The sequence below is a fragment of the Esox lucius genome, chromosome 17 (assembly GCF_011004845.1).
Source record: "Esox lucius isolate fEsoLuc1 chromosome 17, fEsoLuc1.pri, whole genome shotgun sequence".
NCBI classification, from domain to species: domain Eukaryota; kingdom Metazoa; phylum Chordata; class Actinopteri; order Esociformes; family Esocidae; genus Esox; species Esox lucius.
The window spans coordinates 34953681-34978697 of record NC_047585.1 but is presented as its reverse complement, the minus strand read 5'-3'; the positions used below and the strand labels follow the sequence as shown (position 1 = coordinate 34978697).

The 25017-nt window shown below is 41.0% G+C and overlaps 1 protein-coding gene across 2 annotated transcripts in view; it reads left to right on the top strand.

Annotated features, from left to right (window-relative positions):
• The window catches only part of LOC105016916 (metabotropic glutamate receptor 2), a 61472-nt gene that overhangs the window by 31515 nt on the left and 4940 nt on the right, over positions 1-25017 (top strand). For both annotated transcript variants that reach the window (XM_010881083.4, XM_010881084.4), the window contains exons 3-10: positions 16657-16926; positions 17447-17626; positions 17810-18200; positions 19435-19553; positions 20146-20310; positions 22418-22531; positions 22682-23113; positions 23388-23627. In XM_010881083.4, coding sequence (XP_010879385.2) covers positions 16657-16926; positions 17447-17626; positions 17810-18200; positions 19435-19553; positions 20146-20310; positions 22418-22531; positions 22682-23113; positions 23388-23627 — 1911 coding nt within the window. The remainder of the gene's footprint in view (positions 1-16656; positions 16927-17446; positions 17627-17809; positions 18201-19434; positions 19554-20145; positions 20311-22417; positions 22532-22681; positions 23114-23387; positions 23628-25017) is intronic.

Below are 25017 nucleotides of genomic sequence, written 5' to 3'. Positions count from 1 at the left end.
CCTTAATTCTATGTGGCATTGATTCAACAAGGTGCTGAAAGCATTCTTTAGAAATGTTGGCCCATATTGATAGGGTAGCATCTTGCAGTTGATGGAGATTTGTGGGATGCACATTCAGGGCACGAAGCTCCTGTTCCACCACATCCCAAAGATGCTCTATTGGGTTAAGATCTGGTGACTGTGGGGGCCATTTCAGTACAGTGAACTCATTGTCATGTTCAAGAAACCAATTTGAAATGATTCAAGCTTTGTGACATGGTGCATTATCCTGCTGGAAGTAGCCATCAGAGGATGGGTACATGGTGGTCATAAAGGGATGGACATGTTCAGAAACAATGCTCAGGTAGGCCGTGGCATTTAAACGATGCCCAATTGGCACTATAGAGCCTAAAGTGTGCCAAGAAAACATCCCCCACACCATTACACCACCACCACCAGCCTGCACAGTGGCAACAAGGTATGATGGATCCATGTTCTCATTCTGTTTACGCCAAATTCTGACTCTACCATCTGAATGTCTCAATAGAAATCGAGACTCATCACACCAGGCAACATTGTTCCAGTCTTCAACTGTCCAATTTTGGTGAGCTTGTGCAAATTGTAGCCTCTTTTTCCTATTTGTAGTGGAGATGAGTGGTACCCGGTGGGGTCTTCTGCTGTTGTAGCCCATCCGCCACCAGGTTGTGCGTGTTGTGGCTTCACAAATGCTTTGCTGCATACCTCGGTTGTAACGAGTGGTTATTTCAGTCAAAGTTCCTCTTCTATCAGCTTGAATCAGTCGGCCCATTCTCCTCTGACCTCTAGCATCAACAAGGCATTTTCGCCCACAGGACTGCCGCATACGGGATGTTTTTCCCTTTTCACACCATTCTTTGTAAACCCTAGAAATGGTTGTGCGTGAAAATCCCAGTAACTGAGCAGATTGTGAAATAAACGGCTCGTCTGGCACCAACAACCATGCCACGCTCAAAATTGCTTAAATCCCCTTTCTTTCCCATTCTGACATTCATTTTGGAGTTCAGGAGATTGTCTTGACCAGGACCACACCCCTAAATGCATTGAAGCAACTGACATGTGATTGGTTGATTAGATAATTGCATTAATGAGAAATTGAACAGCTGTTCCTAATAATCCTTTAGGTGAGTATATATATATACAGTGGATATAAAAAGTCTACACACCCCTGGTTCTTGTGATGTAATAGAATGAGACAAATCATGTCAGAACTTTTTGCACTTTTAATGTGACCTATAATGTGAAGAATTCAATTGAAAAACAGTCTAAAATCTTTAAAGGGGGAAAAAATAAAAAACCCACAATAACCTGATTGCATACGTTTGTACACCCCCTTATAACTGGGGATGTGGCTGTGTTTAGAATTAACCAATCACATTCAAACTCATGTTAAATAGAAGTCATTACACACCTGCCATCATTTAAAGTGTCTCTGATTAATCACAAATATAGTTCAGCTGTTCTTCCTGAGATTTTTTACCCTTATAGGTCACATTAAAGGTGGAAAAGGTTCTGACATGATTTATCTTTATCTCATTGTTTTAAATTACAAGAACCTGGCATTTTAACAGGGGTGTGTAGACTTTTTATATCCACTGTAGGTTTTGGAAAAAAAAACAAAGCTTCGGAGGGCTTCCATATGAATTAGAATTAGAATTCTTGCCTACCTTCAAAATATAATTTGGTTTCAATGATATGTTAGCAGTGACCCTATAATTTGTGGTCCCCTGCACTTACTTTCTCCTTTGTGACTACTGAGGACAGAGGAGCCTGTGGAGCGGTTTGTCTAAAGGAGGGCAGCAGTTTACGTAGTCAGTCCAACTGTCCTTTTGTGTCTTTGGGTTTATGATTATGCAGTCTTTCCCACTGTGCCTCAGAACGAGACACGACCAGGGCTATTGGAAAGCTCTTCCCATAAAGATGCAGAACAATGTAACACTCATATGGGATTCTATTAATTTCTGTGGTGCTGCTGGCATCCTTCAGAGGAGCTGTTTCGCTTTTCCCATCTGTGGGGTGCAACAGGGCTACGGAAAATCAGAAAATCTTGGCATGGACCTGTCAACATGATTGGGGTTGGGGGGAAGAAGCTGCTTTTGCCTGGATGCCTGTCACTGGGGCCAAGGACTGCCGGTGAGGGGGTTGTGTAATGTACTGGCCGTCTGGTGCTGCTTGTACCCAAGGGCGTCAGAACCAATCATTTACAGCCCAGAATAAAAGGCTTTTGACCAAAACCCAATGCAAAATACTGTAGTAAATAGGCACAAAATGGGTGACATTTGCATCCATGGGCTGTAATAGGAGACATAGACAGAGAACACATGGCACAGCATCATTCTCGTATAGATTAGCTTTTTTTCTCACGTTCATTGATTTTGATTTTTTTTTCACCATCTGGGGTGTGGTTTTGGGGTGAAGCGTCACTGATGACTAAATTACACCTAGTTTAGGCGCCAAATGATTATATAGTCAGCTGACAAATGTAATGGGATCCTGGAAATGATGCATATTAGGCTTTTTGAAAGTGCTGATTCCATCCACAAGTTGAAATCTAATACTAACCAACCAGCACAAGTTGAAATGTAATACTAACCAACCACCACAAGTAGAAATGTAATATGATACTAACCAACCACCACTAGTAGAAATGTAATACTAACCAACAACCACTAGTAGAAACGTAACATGATATTTACCAACCACCACTAGTAGAAATGTAATACTAACCAACCACCACTAGTAGAAATGTAATACTAACCAACCACCTCAAGTAGAAATGTAATATGATACTAACCAACAACCACTAGTAGAAACCTAACATGATACTAACCTACCACCACTAGTAGAAATGTAATACTATCCAACCAACACAAGTAGAAATTTAATACTAACCAACTAACACAAGTAGAAATGTAATACTAACCAACCACCACAAGTAGAAATGTAATATGATACTAACCAACAACCACAAGTAGAAATGTAATATGATACTAACCAACCACCACTAGTAGAAATGTAATACTAACCAACCACCACAAGTAGAAATGTAATATGATACTAACCAACAACCACTAGTAGAAACGTAACATGATACTAACCAACCACCACTAGTAGAAATGTAATACTAACCAACCACCACTAGTAGAAATGTAATACTATCCAACCAACACAAGTAGAAATGTAATACTAACCAACCAACACAAGTAGAAATGTAATACTAACCAACCACCACAAGTAGAAATGTAATATGATACTAACCAACAACCACTAGTAGAAACATAATTTGATACTAACCATCCACCACTAGTAGAAATGTAGCATGATACTAACCAACCACCACTAGTAGAAATGTAACGTGTGAAAATTATTGCAATTATATAGCTTGTACGTTTTTTTAACATACCAAAAATGATGCTCTTAATCATTATGCTGCTGCTTTGAACCCACCACAGCTCTATGTGCCCTGTTTGTTGTGGTCAGAGTGAGGACTATTTCTGTACCATCTCCTTGCCCAAATCTGTCTTTCCACCTGACAAACATGTCTACTGGGTTGGTATGCCTGTTTACTAGTCTGAGCATTCTGTGGACATACACAGTACCTTGTATTCAGTCAGAAAGATTTGCATTAACCCCCCCCCATATAAAAATAAATAAATAAAACGTGAATAATCTAGAAAATCTCTCTTTGTCACCTTAAATGAACCTCAGACACAACAGACACATATTGGCATTGTCCTTTAAGTTAATACACAGTAGAAAAAGAAAACATACCAATGTATTTGAGCAGGTGCTGAATACAGTGGCAGGTTTTCAACAGAAAGGCTTGGATATAAATGAGGAGGACACACCAGTGCTGGATTGTAATGAAGTATGCACTTTGTTTGCATAGCTGTCTATGGTTTCCTTGGGCAAAGACACACTCTTGATTATTGATTCCGTTATGCTACAGCAACTCCCAAATGTTTCTATCTCACTCTCACACACATCCATGTCATCATTTTGCAGTAGCCTTACAAGCACTCTTTTCACAACTATATATTTTGCAAACAGCCATGAGATAAATTAGATAAATTATGCTACATTTTCCCCCCCAAACCAGGGAATAACCAGAGATGACCACTGCTTAGCTTCAGGGTCAAGCCAGCATTTGGATTCATCTAAACACAGTGACCTGTGTAATAATTGGGGCATTAAGCATTTTTTTCTCTGTGTTTTTTATTCTTCTTTTGGCTGTACACTAGAACATTTTATTATTCTAAATCATTTCTGTCAATTATAGCATACAAATGATTTTTTTTTTTATTTAGGGTGTATGTGACTTCTGGTTTCTGGTTTGTCAGGTCTGTTTCATCACATAAAATGTGCAAACTGACAATGAGCTATTGGTGTCTGTCAGCATAAGGACCAAAAAGTTGTCAATGAAAGTCAAGGAAGCCATTATAAGCTATGACAAGGCTGAGAACATATCATTGACTGAAAAATGCTCACAATAATGAAACCAAGCCACTGTCTCACAGGGCAGAAACACTCTCCAGAAGGTGGGCATGGAGGCGTGCGTTTTGTGGACCAGTGAAACAGAGATGAACAACTACCAGATTGATGGCAAGAGAGTGTGGAGAGAAAAAAATAACTGTCTAAGACCCCTAGCTTACCGCCTCTTCTGTGAAATATGGTGGAGGGAGTGTTATATGTCGGGCATGTATGACTGCCACAGGAACTGGCTCACTTTATAATGTAATCCCGGAATAAGTTTTGAAATGTGCAGAAACATATTTTACAAGTACAAGCAAAGGCCTCCACATTTGAGGAAAGTTCCACCTGTAACCCTTTCAGAGGGTTCTACCAAGAACTCACATAAAGGGTTCTACCTAGAACTATCTGGGAAAGGTTCCACCTAGAAACCTTATGAGAGGTTCTACAGAGATCCCTTCTATGGTGTGATGGATTCGCCCAGAAACCTGTCAAGAACCCGCACAAGGGGTTATACCAATAACCCTTTTATATTCCAAGGGTTTCACCCTGAACCCACCCAGGGGGTTCCACTGAGAACCCTTTTTGATTCCAGGGCTTTCATCTAAAACTCACCCAGGGGCTTCCACTGAGAACACTTTTATATTCTAAGGGTTTCATCTAGAACCCACCCAGGGGGTTCCACTGAGAACCCTTTTTGATTCCAGGGGTTTCATCTAAATCTCACCCAGGGGCTTCCACTGAGAACACTTTTATATTCCAAGGGTTTCATCTAAATCTCACCCAGGGGCTTCCACTGAGGACACTTTTATATTCCAAGGGTTTCATCTAGAACCCATCCAGGGGCTCTAAAAATATTTTTTATAAGGGTTCCATCTATAACCGTATTCTCAGGGTTCTACAAGTAACCATTTTGTATTCTACAGTGTGTTCATCAATAAATGAATACAAGCAATATTACAATTACCAATGTTTACTTGACATTGAGATAACATTCAAACAATTCTTAAAGATATTTTTTTATTTACTAATTGTGGAACAATGATGGATAAGGAGGGAAGACTCTGAAAATAAGCCAACAGAACATGAGTGGCTGTTTATAGGTCCCAGGGGAAACAGGTCAAAAGTGAGCATAGGACCAGTGGAATCAGCAACATGACAAGACACAAGCCAGGGTCATCAGGCCAATGGTGACATAGCAGACAGGGGAGAGAAAAGATAGTTAGTAGCATCATGCCAAGGTCCACTTACTACACCAGATGAAGCAGCAAGACATTTACAGACAACCAAGTAATGCAGGATCCAATGAGAGCAGTAAGAGTGTGGGCACATAATGGTGACAGTTGAACACATTGAATAAGCCTGTTCACCAACTCCTATACTAACAGCCTGCACTGGCACACAATCATGTGAAAATGAAGGGACCAGACAAAGTTTGCACATTAATATATATTAATATAGAAATATTTTTCAGTAAAAATAAATTCCTGTTTTATAACAGGTACAAAAAACGTTGCTTATTGTAACTTTAATCTGTGACATGGGAAACACACCACTTGAGGTAATGTGTGACCACTCTGAAGCTTGAGAAAAAAAACAAAGATCTCTTTTAATATTTCTTTTCACTTCTGCTGTTTTTTCAACAACAAAAGAAATAGGTAGCTGTCTCTATGTGGGGCTCTTCATGGTAATCAACATTACGTGTTCTTGGAGGGATTATATGTTTGTATATTTACTGGGGCATCCATTTTGGCTGGATTTCTACAGCAAATTTGGTTTCACTTTGATTATACAATTCAAGATGCTTCAGATATGTCCTTTAATAGGACAACATGGACATTGATAATGTATTACACCATCTCACCAGAAAAGGTATTTGTGAAAATCACTCAAACCCTCTTGTTCAAGCCAATGGCAAGCCTCATAATTTGTCCAGGCTCTGTAGTTTGTTGCTACCAAAAAAGCAAGAATCAAATGCTAGCATTAAAATAGTCCACCTTTCACCATAAAGTCCTTAGTTAGACTCAAACTCGCTGAAATAAGACATTAGATTTAGCTTACCTGGATTCTCTGAAGTTTCTGATCTTCTGTCACTTCAATCCAGCTTGTAGTATTAATTCATACACAGATAGACAGGCGATCACAAATTGGTCACATATGACAGGTAAGCCGAAAGTGGCCGACTCTAGACACAAGTCAGCGACTGAAGTTGGGGGAGGTCCTTAGGCTCCGACAGCAAATCGGACAACATCTGCTGCTTGTAGGATTGGCAATGAAGTGGATCGAAATTCCAGTTTTCCTACAGTAAGTGGAGAATGATCATCATGGTCCGAGGAGGTATTCTGCTATTCTTTAGATTGGACAAAAACCATGCACTTGGTTCTTCAAGTTGCAGTCGGGGAGCAACTGCAGAAATGTCTAATCGACTGCAGACATAATGTCACAACCTTTGATCACATGGTTCATGTCATGTCAAGTCACAAAGGTCATGCATTCATAAGTCAGACAATTTGAATCCCCATCATGCAACACATTTTGAAAGTCGGGGACCAACGTTGATTAATATCTAAAAAATCTGATTCACTCGAACGTGCCAATGAGTGAACAGAGCGAAGGGGAGTGAACAAATTCATAATCAAGGGTAGATATTCGAATTGTAGAGACACCGAAGTAATCACTATTGATATGTCACACCTGGACTAGGCTTAATCCACATCAATTTGGCTTAGATATTTCAAAGCCATACAATAAAATAGTAATAGTAATATGTAATGGTGCAAATCCTGGTCGTAGTTACAATGGTCAATACAAAACCGGAACATTCACCCACCCTGAGAGTACATTATTTAAATGCATTGTATTCTTTATATATGTATGTATAGTCTTTATAAAAGCATCAGTTATTTTTTAAGCCATGTAAGGGGACCAGGACAGGAAAGGTGGGAAGAGAGCTGGATTTGAACCCGGACAGCTACGGTAAGAAAAAAATAAGATTAAGGGTAAAAAAGATTTTCAACAGAAAAATGCCCCTAAACTCAACCCTTGTCTCTACGGTTTCTCCAGAGCCTAAAACAGCTACACACAAGGTATCACACCTTGGAGGGACTACTCAATTAGTAGATTTTGTAGGCACCCTGGTGGCTCAACAAAAGAGTGCATACCACAAGGCTATACAGCAGTGGGCTTGTTCGAGTCTAACCTGGGCCCTTTCCTGCATGCAATCCCTTTCTTGTGTGTCTATCCCATTAAAGCATGATAAAGCCATAAAAAGTATCTTATTTAAAACAACTGCTTTTGTATGGGGTGCAATGATGCTAAAGATATTAACTATGACAGAACACAAGTAAAATGACTTGATTGAGGAGATTCCAAATACATCTACATTTAAAAATACCATTTGAAACATGGGTACACATTTGAATATTTGTGGTGGAAGAATTTCTAACACCCATGATTTCAAAAATCCTAAAATAATTATTTCTTCCAAAAAGGGTTCTTTGGGTGAAAAGGGTTCTTAATGGAACCCTTCGTCTTACAAATATCCCTTGAAGAACACTTTCTTGAACAAAAGGGTTTTTCAGAAGCAAATGGTTCTGGGAAGAACCTCAACCATTCAAGAATAACTGTTTTAGAACCCTTATTTCTAAGAATTTTTTATTAATGATTATGTAGCATCAGCAGGAAGACCGTCAAATACAAAATTTACATTTCAACTATAGGAAAGAAGATTGAGACAGCACACAGGAGCTATGATCACCTATTAAGAAGCTACATACCAATCAATGAGGAATATCCATTTCACATTCTCTGTGTATTATTTTAGTGTGTTTATTACTTCAGTGTATTATTTAATGTAGGCTATTCATGTAAGGGTTTTTGTGACAAAAATAGAATTATTCTATTTCTCTGGTTGATAATGTTTCAAAGTCATACTGAGTGGATAGGAAGGTGGAAGGATCTCACTGTGTGTTTGAATTCTGAGCCCAGCTGAGCCTCACACAGAGATTGCAATGCAGTGTGAAAAAAAAAAATACTTCTCTTTGGTGTGAACTTCAAAAGGGTCTTGTTTATCATAGCCAGCCCCCTCTCCTTTTCCTCCCCCTTCTCCCACCTCCTCCTCCCTGAACCTGTTATTTTTAAACGTGAAGTTTTAGCACATTTGCAAACCATGGTGATGCACACTAATTAGTGTTGCAGAATGGCGTTTAGAAGAGAGGGAGAGTAAGATGTGCATGCACACTCAGAGACGCACACTTACAAACACACACAATAATGTACACATGCAAGCAGCCCGACAGACAGACAGGCAGGCACACACACATACTCACATGCATGCATGTGAGCACAAACAGACACACACTTTTCATACTTCCCATCTTCCAGAGAACTGTTGTTTCCTTTTCTAGCCTTCTCTTGCTCACATGGAATTAATTATCTTTCTGTTCAAAACCTGTGGGGCCCTGGGAAATGTAATTATACGTATAAAGACGCATTACAAGCTTATATCCTCCAGTATCATCTATGATGACATGAAAAGTTCACTGACAGACTATTTTCAAATGCATTGGGGAGAATGGAGCGAGAACAGCATTAGAAAGGCTCTCCTATTAAAAGCTGGAGTGTAAGTGGGTGTGTTTCTAAAGGTGGGTTTTGAGGTACCTCACTCTGAGCTTTGAGTTGTTAATGTGGAGGTGATAGGAGCGAGTGTTAACAAATGGAATTAACATGAAGTTTTTTGAGTGTAGGCTGTGTGGCTGACTTCCTGACTGGGAGCCGTGTCAGCTGAAACGACTACACCTGCAGTCTAACTACAGTTGTGCTCAAAGGTTTGCTTACCCTTGGAGATTTGGTAATATATGTAATTTTTTTAAGAAAACATGAGTGAGCAGGCAAAAAACATTTATTTTATTTCTTATGGGATTCATATTCAACTGTAGGTTATAACAGAATGGCACAATCATAAAACAAAACATCATGGCAACAAAAACATGGCAACAAAAAAAATGAACTGACCCCTGTTCAAAAGTCTGCATACCCTTTGTTCTCAATACTGTGTATTGCCCCCTTTAGCATCAATGACAGTGTGCAGTCTTTTGTAATAGTTGTCCCCAAATGGCCCCAAATTCTTGCGGGTGGTATAGTTGCCCATTCCTCTTGGCAAAATGGCTCCAGGTCATGGAAAGTCTTTGGTTGTCTTGAATGAAAAGCACGTTTGAGATCTCCCTAAAGTGGCTCGATGATATTTAGGTCAGGAGACTGTGATGGCCACTCCAGAACCTTCACCTTTCTCTGCTGTAATCACTGGAGGGTCAACTTGGCCTTGTGCTTAAGGTCATTGTCATGCTGGAAAATCCAAAGGCGTCCCATGCGCAGCTTTCGTGCAGAAGAATGCAAAATGTCTGCCAAATTTTCTGGTAACATGCTGCATTCATCTTGCCATACATTTTCACTAGATTCCCTGTTCGTTTAGAGCTCACACACCCCCAAAACATCAGTGAGCCACCACCATGCTTCACAGTGGGAATGGTATTCTGTTCACTATAGGCCTTGTTGACCCCTCTCCAAACATAGCTCTTATGGTTGTGACCATAAAGCTCTATTTTGGTCTCATCACTCCAATTTGACCATGCAGCTAATTTTTGTATTGTCGAATTGTGCTCATTGAAACAACCACACCATCTTTTTCCAAAGCAGCCTTTATTTCTTCTGAGGTTATCTGTGGGTTTTTCTTTGTATCCCGAACAATTCTTCCGGCAGTTTTGGCTGAAATTTTTCTTGGTCTACCTGACCTTGGCTTGGTATCAAGAGATCCCAGAATTTTCCACTTCTTAATTAGTGATTGAACAGTTCTGACTGGCATTTGCAAGGCTTTGAGGTTTTTCCATCTTTATAATGTTTCATTACCTTGTTACGCAGGTCTTTTGACAGTTCTTGTCTGTTCCCCATGGTTCAATATCTAGCCTGCTCAGTGCATTCACGTGAGAGCTGACAAACTAATTTACTATTTATACACAGACACTAATTGCAATTTAAAAAGCCACAGGTGTAGGAAATTGACCTTTAATTGCCATTTTAACCTGTGTGTCACCTAGTGTGTCTGTAACAAGGCCAAACATTCAAGGGTATGTAAACTTTTTATCTGGGCCATTTGGGTGATTTCTGTTAGCATTATCATTTCAAAAGAAGCCCAAAAACGATGTGATAATAAATGGCTTCATATGATCACTATCCTTAAATAAAAGACAGGTTTCTTTTTCATGATCAGTCATATTTTCAAAATCAATGCCAAATGTTCACCATTTCTGACAGGGTATGCAAACTTATGAGCACAACTGTATATGTGTTTGATGTTGTGTTACCCCAGCAACAGCTACTGCAACTGACAAGGAAGGTAATTAATAGAAACAAATGCAATGATTGCTGCTGAATCTACCACCTCCACAAAAACTTTTGCATGATCAGTCGTATTTTCTAAATCAATGCCAGAATTTCCACATTTCTGCCGGGGCATGAAAATGTATGAGCACAACTGTATATAGTGCACTACCTTCCAGGGCTCTGGGATGGAAATAGGTTGTCAATGGGGACTCATCCCAATTTAGCCTCCACCTGTTTAGCATAAGAGGGTGCTCCAGATTTACGTCAAATAAATTGTCCACCACACAGAAATCACCTGTGCCCACCACACAGCAATCACCAGTGTCCACCACATGACCTATACCCTAATTTGTAGTGTGAAATCCACATGCAGTTTTGAGCTATTATTAGTCAAACTACAGTCTCTAATTTACCACCAACATTCTGCTTTATGTAACCAAATAAAATGTATTCCCCATGTGTTCTAAAACTTGTATTCTCAAGATGTGTGTGAGAGATACAAATATCATCTGAAAATAAAAGGACGGGGAAAACCTATCTTAGCTCTTCAACTAAAATATAAAACAACCTGCTATGCTTCAGCTCAGTGTTCCCCAGTCTTAATCCATAGGCTAAGGTTGTGTTCAGCAATCCATAGTTTTCTTCAGCATAAGTCTACTCTTCCTTAACACAAAGACGTATTCATGTTAATCAAGTGACAAATACAATGCAGCTTCTCTCCATCAACACAGATGATTGACTGGACAACTGACTGGTGTTCTGTACTATTCTGGAATAACTGTACTGAGGTTGTTTGGAACATCCTCTACAGTGGATCTTTAGCTGAGTGTCTTAGCCCACTCTCTCTCCATCCTGTCGTCAAGCCTGGCCATCTGGGACATACAGATGAGCTTTCCGTGTTATAAAGAAAATGGCAGAGGTGTGGAGGCGTAAGAGCTGCCAGTAGCCTGCATCCAGGCTGTCTCATGGATGACCTCTATCTCTGCCCTCTCTGCTAATATCGCCTCTCAGATGTGGTTTCACTTAAACGTGTCTCTGGTGTTTGTGTAAATGTATATACAGTATAGTACAGGGATATATCGAAACATTATTGATTATTTAGTTGCAAACATACTTTGAGTGAGTCTGCTTTAAAAGGTAAAAAGGGAGTTTGTTTGTAATGATATTTGTAATGTCATTAGTTGTGTTTTGTCAAATATATTTGGGTCAGTACATAATACAGTGGATATAAAAAGTCTACACACCCCTGTTAAAATGCCAGGTTTTTGTGATGTAAAAGAATGAGACAAAGATAAATCATGCCAGAACTTTTCCACTTTTAATGTGACCTATAATGTGAACAATTCAATTGAAAAACAAACTGAAATATTCGAGGAGGGAAAATAAAAACCTTACAATAACCTGGTTGCATACTCTATGAACTATGTACAGTAGAAACTTCTGAACATATTTTTTGATATATTCATAACTGAAACTACTGGAGGTTGCCAGAAGTTTGTTGGTAGAACAGCCATAATTATGAACAAACACATGTAACCTCTCTCCATCAAGTACAATACTGTATGTCCCCTAGTCATGCTTTAAATCCTGCCCGACTCCCTTCGGACCTGACCAGGGTTAATATAGAAATGAGGGGACGCTACTCACTCAGAATCTGAATCTTATAAACAGAGTGAAAAATGTAATTTGGTCAAATTTGGTCAATTCAAGTCGCTATTTTGAAATATATAAATACCTGAGAAAGTATCATGGTGAAGGTCTTAGCCTAAGACTTCCCAGTTTTAAGTAGGTATTTATTTTTTTTCTGAGGCGGGATTAAAAGAAAAGGAGAAAGGGAGAGTAGAGCGAATACTGGAAGGGACACATACAGTTAGTGTCACACGCTCCGGTGGTATCCTGGTTCTGCCGATGACAGCTGACACTGACACTTCACTGTCTGTCTGAGATTCAGAACCCATGCATGTGTGACTGCCTGCCTCGGTGTAGCAGATGCATCCAGACAAGTAATGTTGAGAAATGCCAGATAATTAGAGCTTCTGATTTCATTGTCAGTCCATGCTGACTAGTATACTGTACGGATGGGCTTAAATGAGATGGAAGGACTGGGAAACAATCCAAGCAGTTATAATGAATTTTGGCCCCTGTATTTAACTACATTTCCAATGAATACCATAATTAATCCTCACATGTTAACAAGACCTTCATTAATGTGTTGTATTTATCGCTTCACTAAATCTACCTTAACGTTTAAGGTTCTCAGTGGATTCATATTTCAGTCCATGCTTTGCTTTGAATTCTTATTGTAGATGCTCCTGCTCTTGAAGGAACTGAAATTCCCATGTTTGTTTACTTATTAAAGTATACTTTATTATTTACTATAGCCATTTATATATGTGTAATCAATTTCAGCCCTAGCCTACACCCTATGTGTCTGGTCATATGCTATCATTGGAATGCTAATATGTAACATATGTTTATCTTGGGTCTGAATACAGAACGTAAGGTCATGCCTTAATTACCCCCAGCTTGACCCATGACTTAGTCCACTCTGTCTTGTGATATGGCACCAGGAAGCATAGATTTGAATGTGTCCATAAGGGGGACTATTCCTCAGGACTGGTCCTGTGATCCTGCCTTAGGTTAAGAATCCAACCCCCGAAACTTTTGTTTTGAGGATAAAAGCAAGATCATGTTGTGGAAAAGTTATCTTTTGCTCTTGCAATCTCAAATCTCCGGAGAACTGCTACATTTGATGCTTGTAATACAACTGTATACTCTCTTTACTTCTTAAATTCCTTTGTTACATTCATTCATCGACTCCTTGGAATATTCTATCAAACGGGTCAAAATCCAGTTACACTCTGTATTTTGCTGGCAGTTGGACATGAAAAGGACTTTGCTCAGCGCCTGTCTAAATGCATCACATTTACTCCATTTGGCCTGTTGGGCCAGTAGTGGGCTGGCGGTTTCCTCAGGGCTGTGGTCTACAGGACAAAACGGTCAGAGTGGGTTTGGCATAATAGAGATCAAGGTCTAGTCAGTCACCTCCATCGTGTCATAAAAAGAGCCCTTGCCCTACAGTGTATTTGCCATTGCAACTGTGACACCATGGACATCCGGGTTTAGGTTTCTGTGGTAATTGTAACCTCGATCCAATTCTATGGTCAGTTGATAGAGAAGGGCTCCAGGGATAGTCATACAGGAATGTTGACAGTTCAGGCATTAAGAAGTACTATTATTTCTTTATGATTGTAAGTTAGTCTTATTTTTCTATTTCAGGCCCAAGCAGAATGCTTGTTTACAGGGGTATAATCTTCTCATTAGCTCATCCTGTACTCCAGGCGTTTTCTGACTGAACAGAGAACAATGACCATCATATCACATCACATAACCAAGCTACGCGTAGCCCACATGTGAGCACTGAATAAGTAATCAGTTCACTCACAGCGTTGTGCAGTCATGGAGCATCAAAACAGCCACATATGCTTTGAAGAACATACAGTTGCAGCACAGCATGGGGCAACTCACAACACATGTTAACGTACAAATGGAACTATACAGCACATTGGCAGGCTATTCGGCAAATAAACAAACAGGAAAGTATGGTGTTTAAATATGGATAACTGCCTGGTAATAATATCATTTATGGGCCGGAACAAATTAAGGGGATGGTGCCCTGATGGTAATTATAATAAAAAGTGCCTTATTGAATAACACAGAGGTGCTATTCAATTGTTCTATTCCATTCTGTGATTATCTGCTTCTCAGCAACATAAACGTTCTTTAGCTCCCGCAGGGTATGTCAATAATTGTCTGAATAAATTGGGGGCATAATAAGCTTACAGTGCTAAAATATCAATGTTAGATTCCAAAACACAAATGTACACTCACAAACATTCCTCAGCCTGCCTGTTTGGGGGCTTTAGTGTGTTTAGTTCTGGGTAAATGGCAAAACAAATGTCCAGAGTTCTTATGTCAATGTTGGGTCTGTAATCATAGAAATGAAACCAGTAGCCAATGGTTGCTATCCACTTCATTCATCTGTATTGGGATGTGTGACTCCAGGTAATCTGGATAGCTGACACTGTAGACAGGCTCGGCCCTAGTGTCAGATTGTGTGACATGTGGAAGGGGCATTGGACGCATGCCTGTCAAACCCTCCAGTAGACCCCTGATAGACAGCAGAAACCTTCTAAAGAAAATCCTCAGCGGTTAAGATTATGCTGCATGTCGGACTAGGACTGAAGATACATTGAGATAAAAACAATTTGGGATTGAGCTTCAGAAATTAAGGAGACACTTTTGGACAATGGAGTTTTTCTTGCTACAGGGTTGTCTGAGTTATTGAGATTTTAGAGATAGGCCACTTCCCAAATGACAAGCTGTTCCCTTAATAAGACAGGTGTGTTGAACAGAGACACTATATAATGTGTACTGTTCCATTTTAAAATGCTGACCGACACTTTTGGACTGGGATAGCAGAGCTGATGTCTCTCCCAGAATGAGCTCTGGAAACGGGCATTATGGTGCACTGCAGCCATTTGGTTGTATGTCGGCTGAGGTCGTCTAATGTAACGCGATTTATTTAGTCACCCACAACCATACAGAGGCTGCAACCGGTTAGTCACGGTTGGAGTCCTCAACATGATCGATATGGATATTATATTCAGTGTACATTTCATATGAGGTTATATTAACTGTTCAGCAGATTAAATGTTTTGAAAAGTTGTGGACCTCTTCATGAAATGAGGACATGTTTTTGGTTACTTGTTTTTGAGTAATGTGAAGGGGGCATCCGTTCTGTATGGATTTAGGGCATTCTGCACATGTATGTTGTATATGTCTGGTAGTAACTGACAAAGGCTCCATTCAAACCAGCCATAGACACTGGCTTTATTTTGTGCATTTTTTTTTTTTACAAGGGTGCCCTATTTACATAATTTCTTGCAAAATACATTTAATTGCATGCACACAAACAGAAACATTTTCACTAGCAAGCACACAACCATAGATCAAAAGCAGGGATATTTGTCCATAGTTGTCAACATTATGGATTGGGGCTGGACCCACCCCTATGGAAAGGAAGCACATAAGCAGCTTTCCACACTGTAGGAATATCTCCTGAGACCAATGTTAGATATAAAATATGGGTTATAGAGCCTGAGATAAGCAAAGCTGCACACTTAAGCAAACCTTGTTCCAGCCCCTGTGGATTTTTGTGTCTATAGCTCGCAAGGCATCAAGGACATCTTGGACTGTGAATTGCTGAAAAGAACACCTTTGACTATTATTTTTTACATTATGTTGCAAATTGGTGAATAAATGCATTTCTATCAGAAATTAGGTTAGTGTAGAGTAATAGGGTGTGTGTGTGGGGGGGGGGGGGGGGTTGCACTCATGTTCTTGCATTACTGCTAATCAAGGGATGAATCAGTGTTTCTGGCCTTAGACCAATCAACGTCTCTTCAGTGTATAACTTCAGATAATTCAGAAGGGAGAGCACAGGAAAACGTTCATCACAATCCCACACATTTTGTATTCTGAAAAGGGAAATCACACCTCTGAGTGGGTTCTCTCTGGTAGTTGTAATTAGTTTTATACTGGACCCAGCTCCAAACCCTCCCTCTTTGTCTGTACAAATGGACAACCTCCTCTGCCTCTTCCAGTGGCTATTATGGAGACATTGTTTTAGTTATTATTAGGTGAGGAGGTGAGCCAATTTAGGTGAGGAGGTGATTGCAGAATCCAATGTTTATGACTATACCCAATTTCCCCCACACTTTCCTTCCCCAGGTGGCCAACCTCCTACGTCTCTTCCAGATCCCTCAGATCAGCTACGCCTCCACCAGCGCCAAGCTCAGTGACAAATCTCGCTATGACTACTTTGCTCGCACAGTGCCACCTGACTTCTACCAGGCCAAGGCCATCGCCGAGATTCTGCAATACTTCAACTGGACCTATGTGTCCACCGTGGCCTCAGAGGGTGACTATGGTGAGACCGGGATCGACGCCTTTCAGCAAGAAGCGCGAGCCCGCCAGATCTGCATCGCCACCTCTGCCAAGGTCAGCCAGCTGTTTGTTACATATCATTTGTTATTTCATTAGGATACAAGTTCAACAGTTCAAATATTATGAAGCAGATTTGTTGATCCCAGGATGAGTAGCTGCATTTTCTGCACAGTATATATAAATATATATATATATACATTTTACATTAATTACATTAGAGATGAGGCAATATCTCAAATCTTTGCTTTTTTCGTACTCATCAGAATGTTCTCTTTTTCTACAGTTCTGCAGACTTATTAACAGGAACTTCTCAATCTGATAAAACACTGAGGTTCCTGGCCATGTTTAATGAAACCGTGAATGCCTGACACTGGCATATTCCGAAGATTGAAAAAAATAAAAGCATACGGATTAACAGAATGAATGATGTCAGGGATTTTTCCAAGTAGCCTGTCCGTGTTTATTTGTTGTTTTTACCGCTGTTGTTGTTGCCCCTTCCACCACTACATAATTAATATGGTGTGTAGCTGGGGATGATTCTAACCTAATGCAAAATCAATTCATGGGCAAACAGGTAAGCCGCTCAATGAACCGGTACAGCTACGACCAGGTGATCCGCTCGTTGCTGCTGAAGTCCAATGCCAAGGTGGTCATCCTATTCACACGCAGTGAGGATGCCAGGGAGTTGCTGGTGGCTGCCACTCGCATGAACGTTACCTTCACCTGGGTTGCCAGTGATGGCTGGGGGGCACAGGTACGGGCTGGGAGTTGATTCGCTGAAAGATGGTTCCCACGCCACCTAACAGTTTGAGAATCCAAAAAGAGTCTTTCACGGTCCCTGCTTAAGAATCAACTCTCACTGTTTCAAATCTGACACTGGATAATTAGCCGTGTGAACTTTCATTCCGGTCACTGAGAACGTTTGAATGTTTTGCAGGAGAGTGTGGTGAGGGGAAGCGAGATGGCAGCCGAGGGGGCGTTCACCATTGAGCTGGCCTCTTACCCCATCCGGGAGTTTGCTGACTACTTCACCAAGCTAAACCCTTACACTAACACACGAAACCCCTGGTTCAGAGAGTTCTGGGAGCACCGCTTCGGCTGCAGTCTCACAGAGCCGGGTTGTAGTGACCACAGCCTGCGCGACGGCAAGTTTGAGCAGGAGTCCAAAATCATGTTTGTAGTGAACGCGGTGTATGCCATGGCTCACGCGCTGCATAACATGCGGCAGGCAGTGTGCCCGTCAAACGCCACCAAGGTCTGTGATGCCATGAAGCCAGGCACTGGGAAGAGATTCTACAGAGACTTCATCCTCAAGGCCAAGTTTGATGGTGAGCAACGCAGTGTAATATCCCATCCCGGTTCAACTAAATGTTCCACAATAGGATGGATGGAAGCCATATGGAGCGAATCCAATTTGTGTGTAATTTCAATGTGAGTTTATAAGGCACTAACAGCCATAAATGAATTCATTACACAGGTCTGATAAACACAGAAAAATGATCTTTACCACTCATCTTTACTCATCACTCACAGAAATATTTTTACTGTAAAAATTACAGAATTTAAGCACAGATCATAAGCAGCTCGTAATTACATAGTAATTGTATTACGCAAATCATTTTCTTTGATTTAATCACCCATATTGGTAAACTGGGGCAATTTAAAAGTAACGTTAATCTGAGCTGAGCAGTAGTAGGTTTCTCAGTTTACGTTGTTGTGTCCTTGTGGAGCTGAAAAGGGTTTGTTGATGATTTACTCTGCTGTGAAAACACTTTAATTAACACATGTCGGACCATTAACCAATAGGGACTGAGTAAGATGCTTAGAGTTAAGATGCCTAATGAATGGGCTTTTTAATTCAATTCATTCATTAAAAAACAACTGGATGCAATGAAGGAGCAGCCATCCCGTAGAGGACAGAGTGTTTGGATTGCAGTGTTTGAATAGAGCATTACGGTAGGGAGAGGCAGTTCCCTTGTCACTCAGTAGGCCAGGATTACAGCCAGGATAGGCCAGGATTACGATGGATGCAAACTTAGTCTGTTGTGCATGGGAGCAGAGTCGACATGGGAGAACTTGTCAAGGTTGAACAGCAGGCAGGCTGTGATGTTCTGGATACGTTGCGGCATTTTGATGGAAAAGACAAGTCCAGGCAGGTGCTTGGATTAGGAGTTGTAACGCATGAATCTGCAGGAGGGAGACGCTGATTTGCGAAAGGCAGTTTTTGACCACAATAAGTGAGGGGTAGACAATTATGGAGTTAACTGTGATGGAGAGTATTGGGGACACAAATAGCAAGAGCATGTGGAGCAGACACAGATCCTCAGCATGCCATCTGGGAGAAGAGACCTGCAAGACAGGATGGAGTACAGGCGTGGGCTGAGCCTGAGAGGCCGAGTCCAGAGAGGTGGCTGAGGAGGATCCCATTGTTTACTGTGTGAAGGAATCAGCTTGGGCAGTGCAGAAAGCCTGTGACACAGAGGAGAGCAGTCTGGGTTGAGTTGTAAACACTCCACTGGCTAAGACAAATGTGGCTGAATATTCTCTTCTCATGCTCCTAAGCTCCATTCAGACCTGCAGACACAGAGAACATGGTGCGTTTTGACGCCTATGGAGACAGTCTCGGACGTTACAACATCTTCCATTACCACAAGGAGGAAGATGAATATGTGTATAGGAAGGTAAGCTGCTCTCCATTCCAGGGTGTGTGTGTTTGTGTTTTTCTTATTCACAAGAGATACAGCACCATGTTTTGCAAAAGGAAATGTAGATGCTGTCTCTAAACATAAATATTTTAACTAAGACTAAAGGATACTATCAGTATTACAAGTGCATTCATCAAAAGAACATATCTGTCTGCAGAATATTAACACAACCACACACTGACAAAACAGAAAATGAGTCTTTCTTTTGACAAATAGAGTAGATCAATAAGACTCTTTGCAGTAACTGAACGATGATAACATGGGAAAATACAACTATCAAAAGGTTTTTAATTATTGGTAATGAGTAGTTCACCAAACAATTTAATACATGTTAAATAAAAAAATATTTCAGAACAGAAAATTTTGCATTGATTACAGTTGTATAACGTTAACATTTCCTCTGCAATCGGTATAATGTTTAACCATAGTTCTTACCAATGTCTGTCAGAACTGACAATAAAGTCTCTCATAGCTTCCCGAAAATATACGCTTGTGGAATCAGGCATTGTTGCAGTGCTACGATAACGTATACATTCTCCCCTGTCCCCTCTTCCGCTCTTCTCTCGAGGTGGGCTACTGGGCCCAGGGTCTAACCCTGAACACCCTCCAGGTGCCATGGAGGGGTCCTGGCGGGGGCCCTCCCACCTCCCAGTGCAGCGACCCCTGCAGGAAGAACGAGGTGAAGAGCATGCAGCCTGGGGACGTGTGCTGCTGGATCTGCATCCCGTGTCAGGTAAAACATCCGCCAGGGCACACGTGTGAGAGCTCAGGTATGACCTCGTAGTGTTTCTCGTTAGTCCGCTGACTTAGTTATGTGTGCCACACATTTCGGAATATTTCTGACTAATATATTTATCAGAGATGTGAAAGGACAAAGTAAAAGTACTTGGTTGTAATCAGTTTTGGGATGTTCCTGATTAAGACTTAAATTGCCAGGTAAAGGTAGTTCGTGACTAACCAGTGACCAAAATTGATAGTTTTTTACTCTTCCATATTATTGTATTATCCTCTAGTTATTGATGAACTCCCATTACCTTACAAAAGAAGGTGGTGTGTAAAAATATCAGGGGTGTAAATGCAACCCCATTTCCAAAAATGTTGGGACCCTGTGTAAAATGCAAATAGAAACAGAATGCAATTATGTGCAAATCATTTATCCCTATAATTACAATTAAATATGAACTGAGAAGACCAGTTGCTGTAGTTTTAAAAGTGAAATGTTTTCTGATTCCTGCTTGATAAAGAATTGCAGCTGCTCAACAGTTCAGGGTCACCTTTGTCATATTATTCATCTCAAAATGCACCAAATGTTTTTAATCGGTGACAGGACTGGATTGCAGGCAGGCCAGTTTAGCACCTGGACTCTTGTACGACAGAGCCATGCTGTTGTAATACCTGCAGAATGTGGTTTGGCATTGTCTTGCTGAATAAGCAAGACCTTCTCCGAAAAATACATAATCTGGATGGCAGCATATGTGCACCAAAACCTGTATATATTGTTCAGCATTAATGGTGCCTTCACAGATGTGCAAGTCACCCAAGCCATTTGCACTAATGCACCCCCATACCATGTGATAAGAAGCCTCTTTAGCCCGGAGGATGCGCCATCCATTACTTTAACATTTTGATTCGACAGACCACAGGACAGTTTTCCACAACACCTCAGTGCATTTAGAATGAGTTTGGGCCCAGAAAAGGCTGCAGCGTTTCTGGATCTTGTTTATATATGTTTTTTCTTTGCATGGTTGAGTTTTAACTTGCATTTGTGGATGCAGCGACAAACTGTGTTCACAGACAATGGTTTTCTGAAGTGTTTCTTAGCCCATGCAGTGATTTCCACAACAGAATCATGTCTGGTTTTAAAGCAGTTCGGGCACGAAGATCACGGCCATCCAATATTGAGATTCCGGAGAAATCTCTTTGAACTTATTGTAACATTTTGTAATTATACTTTTAACACCAGCTTTACGCTGATCAGCAGCAGTTTAAGTGTTGAAAGCTGTCAATAATGTTATTGATTCAACTGCTCCAAATTGGATCAGGATATGTTTGTCTGTGCTTCTCTACAACTTGTAGGAGAAACTGCTGCTTGCTCCTCTTGTGTAGTTGAAAATGCATTGAAGGACCAGCGTAATGCCGTGCTTTCCTGTATCATTAGCGACATTCAGTTGTTTGACTTTCTTCTGTGTCCCCCTGTATTTGACATCACGGGCCCAGACAACAGGGTCATCATCGATCACGTTGCACTGATATTGGAAACAGCTTTCTGCATTATTTGATAATTCATGAAAAGCATGTGATGCAGTTAATATTAGCTTCTAAGAGGAAAACTGCATTACAATGATAATGAAAATCTTGGTTAATTGACGCAAGCGAGACAATTATGTGACAGTTGAGGCACCTCTAAACATTGACTGATTTGAAAATAATTGCTCCAGTAGTATACACCGACACCAACTGAAACAATTTCAGGGGGTAAGGCATGGAGAAATTAAAATAACATTTAAGTCTATGAAGTCATTGCCACCGTATTGGCCATATATTTTTCAAGAAACAATAACACTTCTCAATTTCAACATTTCATATGTTGTCTTTGTACTATTATCTACCAAATATAGGGTTCAAGTGATTTTGCACATTATTGCATTCTGTTTTTTTTTTAACATTTTACACAACGACCCAACCTTTTTGGATACGGGGTTGTGTTTACATGTCGGATTTATACACACAGGACACCACCCTTCTTTTGTAAACTTTAAGGTCAGTTGGTTGCAATACAGTTGATAGTTGTTGAATGTCTACTGAACGTTTGGAAGTCCCATTTCCTTTCCCCCTGCCAGCCCTACCAGTTCTTGCTGGATGAGTTCACCTGTGCGGACTGCAGCTTTGGACAGTGGCCCCTGGCGAACCTCACTGGCTGCTTCGACCTCCCAGAGGAGTACATCCGCTGGGAGGTATTCCAACTGCTTGGCTTATTCTTTGCCCTATATTTCCCAAAATGCTAAATAAAATGCTTCTTGACACCCACTTGGCCCCTCAGCTCTATAAAGTGTTTCACCACATTTCATGGTGAAATCACGTGATAAACTTTTGATTTGATTTAGGATGCCTGGGCCATTGGGCCAGTCACCATCTCCTGTCTGGGCATGTTGTGCACCCTGTCGGTGGTGGGCCTGTTCCTGAAGCACAATGACACCCCTGTGGTCAAAGCCAGCGGCCGGGAGCTGTCCTATATCCTCCTGCTCGGGGTCCTAATGTGTTATAGTATGACCTTCATCTACATTGCCAAGCCGTCAACAGCTGTGTGTACCCTGCGACGACTTGGCCTGGGAACCTCGTTTGCCGTGTGCTACTCAGCGCTTCTCACCAAGACCAACCGCATTGCACGGATCTTTAGCGGGGTGAAGGACGGGGCCACGAGGCCACGATTCATCAGCCCGGCATCCCAGGTGGCCATCTGCGGTGGGCTGATCTCCTGTCAGCTCCTAGTGGCAGTGGTCTGGCTCCTGGTTGAGATGCCTGGCGTCAGAAAGGAGGTGAGTGCAACAGAGTTGGATACCTACCATCCCTGCCTAGCCTGAACTGTTTTCACTCACATTAGAGAGAGAGATTGGGTGAGTAGTTGTTATGTAGGCATCGCGTGTGTTCGCGAGGCAGAGGAACGCTGACTGGAACAGTGAGAGACAGGACCAGAGAGCAGAAGCTGCACTTTTTAAGCAAGCAAAATGACGGCGATGCCTGTTACATGAGCATACTATCAACATGCTCTGCACAGCTAATACTATTCTTGGTCTCTTTAATTCTGTGGAGGTGAGCCCTGAGAGGAGGAATGTAGTCACACTGAAGTGCAACAGCAAGGACTCCAGCATGCTGGGCGCTCTGGCCTACAACTGTATCCTCATCATCCTCTGCACAGTGTATGCTTTCAAGACCAGGAAGTGCCCCGAGAACTTCAACGAGGCCAAGTTTATCGGGTTCACCATGTATACCACCTGCATCATCTGGCTGGCCTTCCAGCCTATCTTCTACGTAACAGCCAGTGACTACAGAGTAAGTAGAAGTGATTGACTCAAATTAGATTTGACTAATTTGAAGAAATCTTGGTTGGAGGTTTCTGGATTTACGGCTTATTTCCTCCAAATTCCTGGAAACCTCTAATTAGGATGTTTGGACATTTTAATTTTGGTAATGCCGCTCAAATTTTACAGCCCCATCTTATAATGTGTTGGGTAGAACAAGGTAATGTTGCTGATCAATGAAGATCCGTATGATGGTGACACTGTGGGTTTCTTTTCTAAAAGAAAACGAAGTCCTTGAATGTGTCTTTAGAGTTTTATTGGATGTAGGTGGCATGCATGCATTCCTTTTGATCATCACTATCGTCTGTGCGTAATACAAATATTATTTCCTTTCATGTTGTGTAGAAATACCCCAAGAAAAGAACAAAGACACTGGAGATATCAGAGAAACCCAGTTTGGAGGATAGTATGGGTCATTCAAATGATTAGACACATTGCGTACTGTCATCTGACCTTCTTTATGTAAAATGGCAGTATTGCAATTACAATACCTTATATTCCAATTGAAAAATAATTGCTTTTTTTCTTCTATTATCAGCAGCGAGTGGGAGTTCCAGAGGGCATTTAGATAAAAAGACTTGTTTGTAGCATCCCCCTCCAAAATACATTAGTAGAACCTGAAAACCCTGTGATGTATGTTTCTGGCGCAATTTTGTTGGCAGTCACAATATTTCAGTAGAAGTACAGTCAGATGCACACGCGCATCTACCTTACCGTAAGATTGACAACCCAGTAGATTAGCTATGAACAATATGGTAATCATGTCATTCACAACGGGAGTAATACACATTCAAAGACACAAATGTGTTTTCAAGCTGGGCAATAACATGACTGAAAGGAAACAGATCATGCATATCGCATTTCGGCTGACAGAAATAATTTTCAGCCTACAAAAGCGCAGTGAAGTGTTTTCAGCACTTCTATCTGGCAGTGTAACTAGTGTAACTGCCTATCTGGAGGTGTAACTAGTGGTTCTCACACAGAGGAGGTACTGCAAAAGGTCTCCAAGGGTCTGTAATTGTCATTACCTTGAGTAGTTCAGAAAAGCATTGGATGTAATTCACATTATGGTGATGTAATTCGCATTTCTTTATGTATATATAGAAGCTGGCTTTGCCAATATTCTATTGTCATTGTGCGCGATCATGAACACGTCCCTCTACATCTGTGAATTTCTGTTTTAGGTTTTTCGTTCTGCAGCAGAAACTGTGAAGATTTCCCTGCCATTCTCCATTCTAGCCTATCTATCGGCCTTCCCCACTACTTCAGACAGGGCACAACTGCAGTTATTTTGAGCAAATTACACTTCACACTGTTTTTGTAACAGAGATTTATTCTCGCTGCAAAAATTTGACTTATTC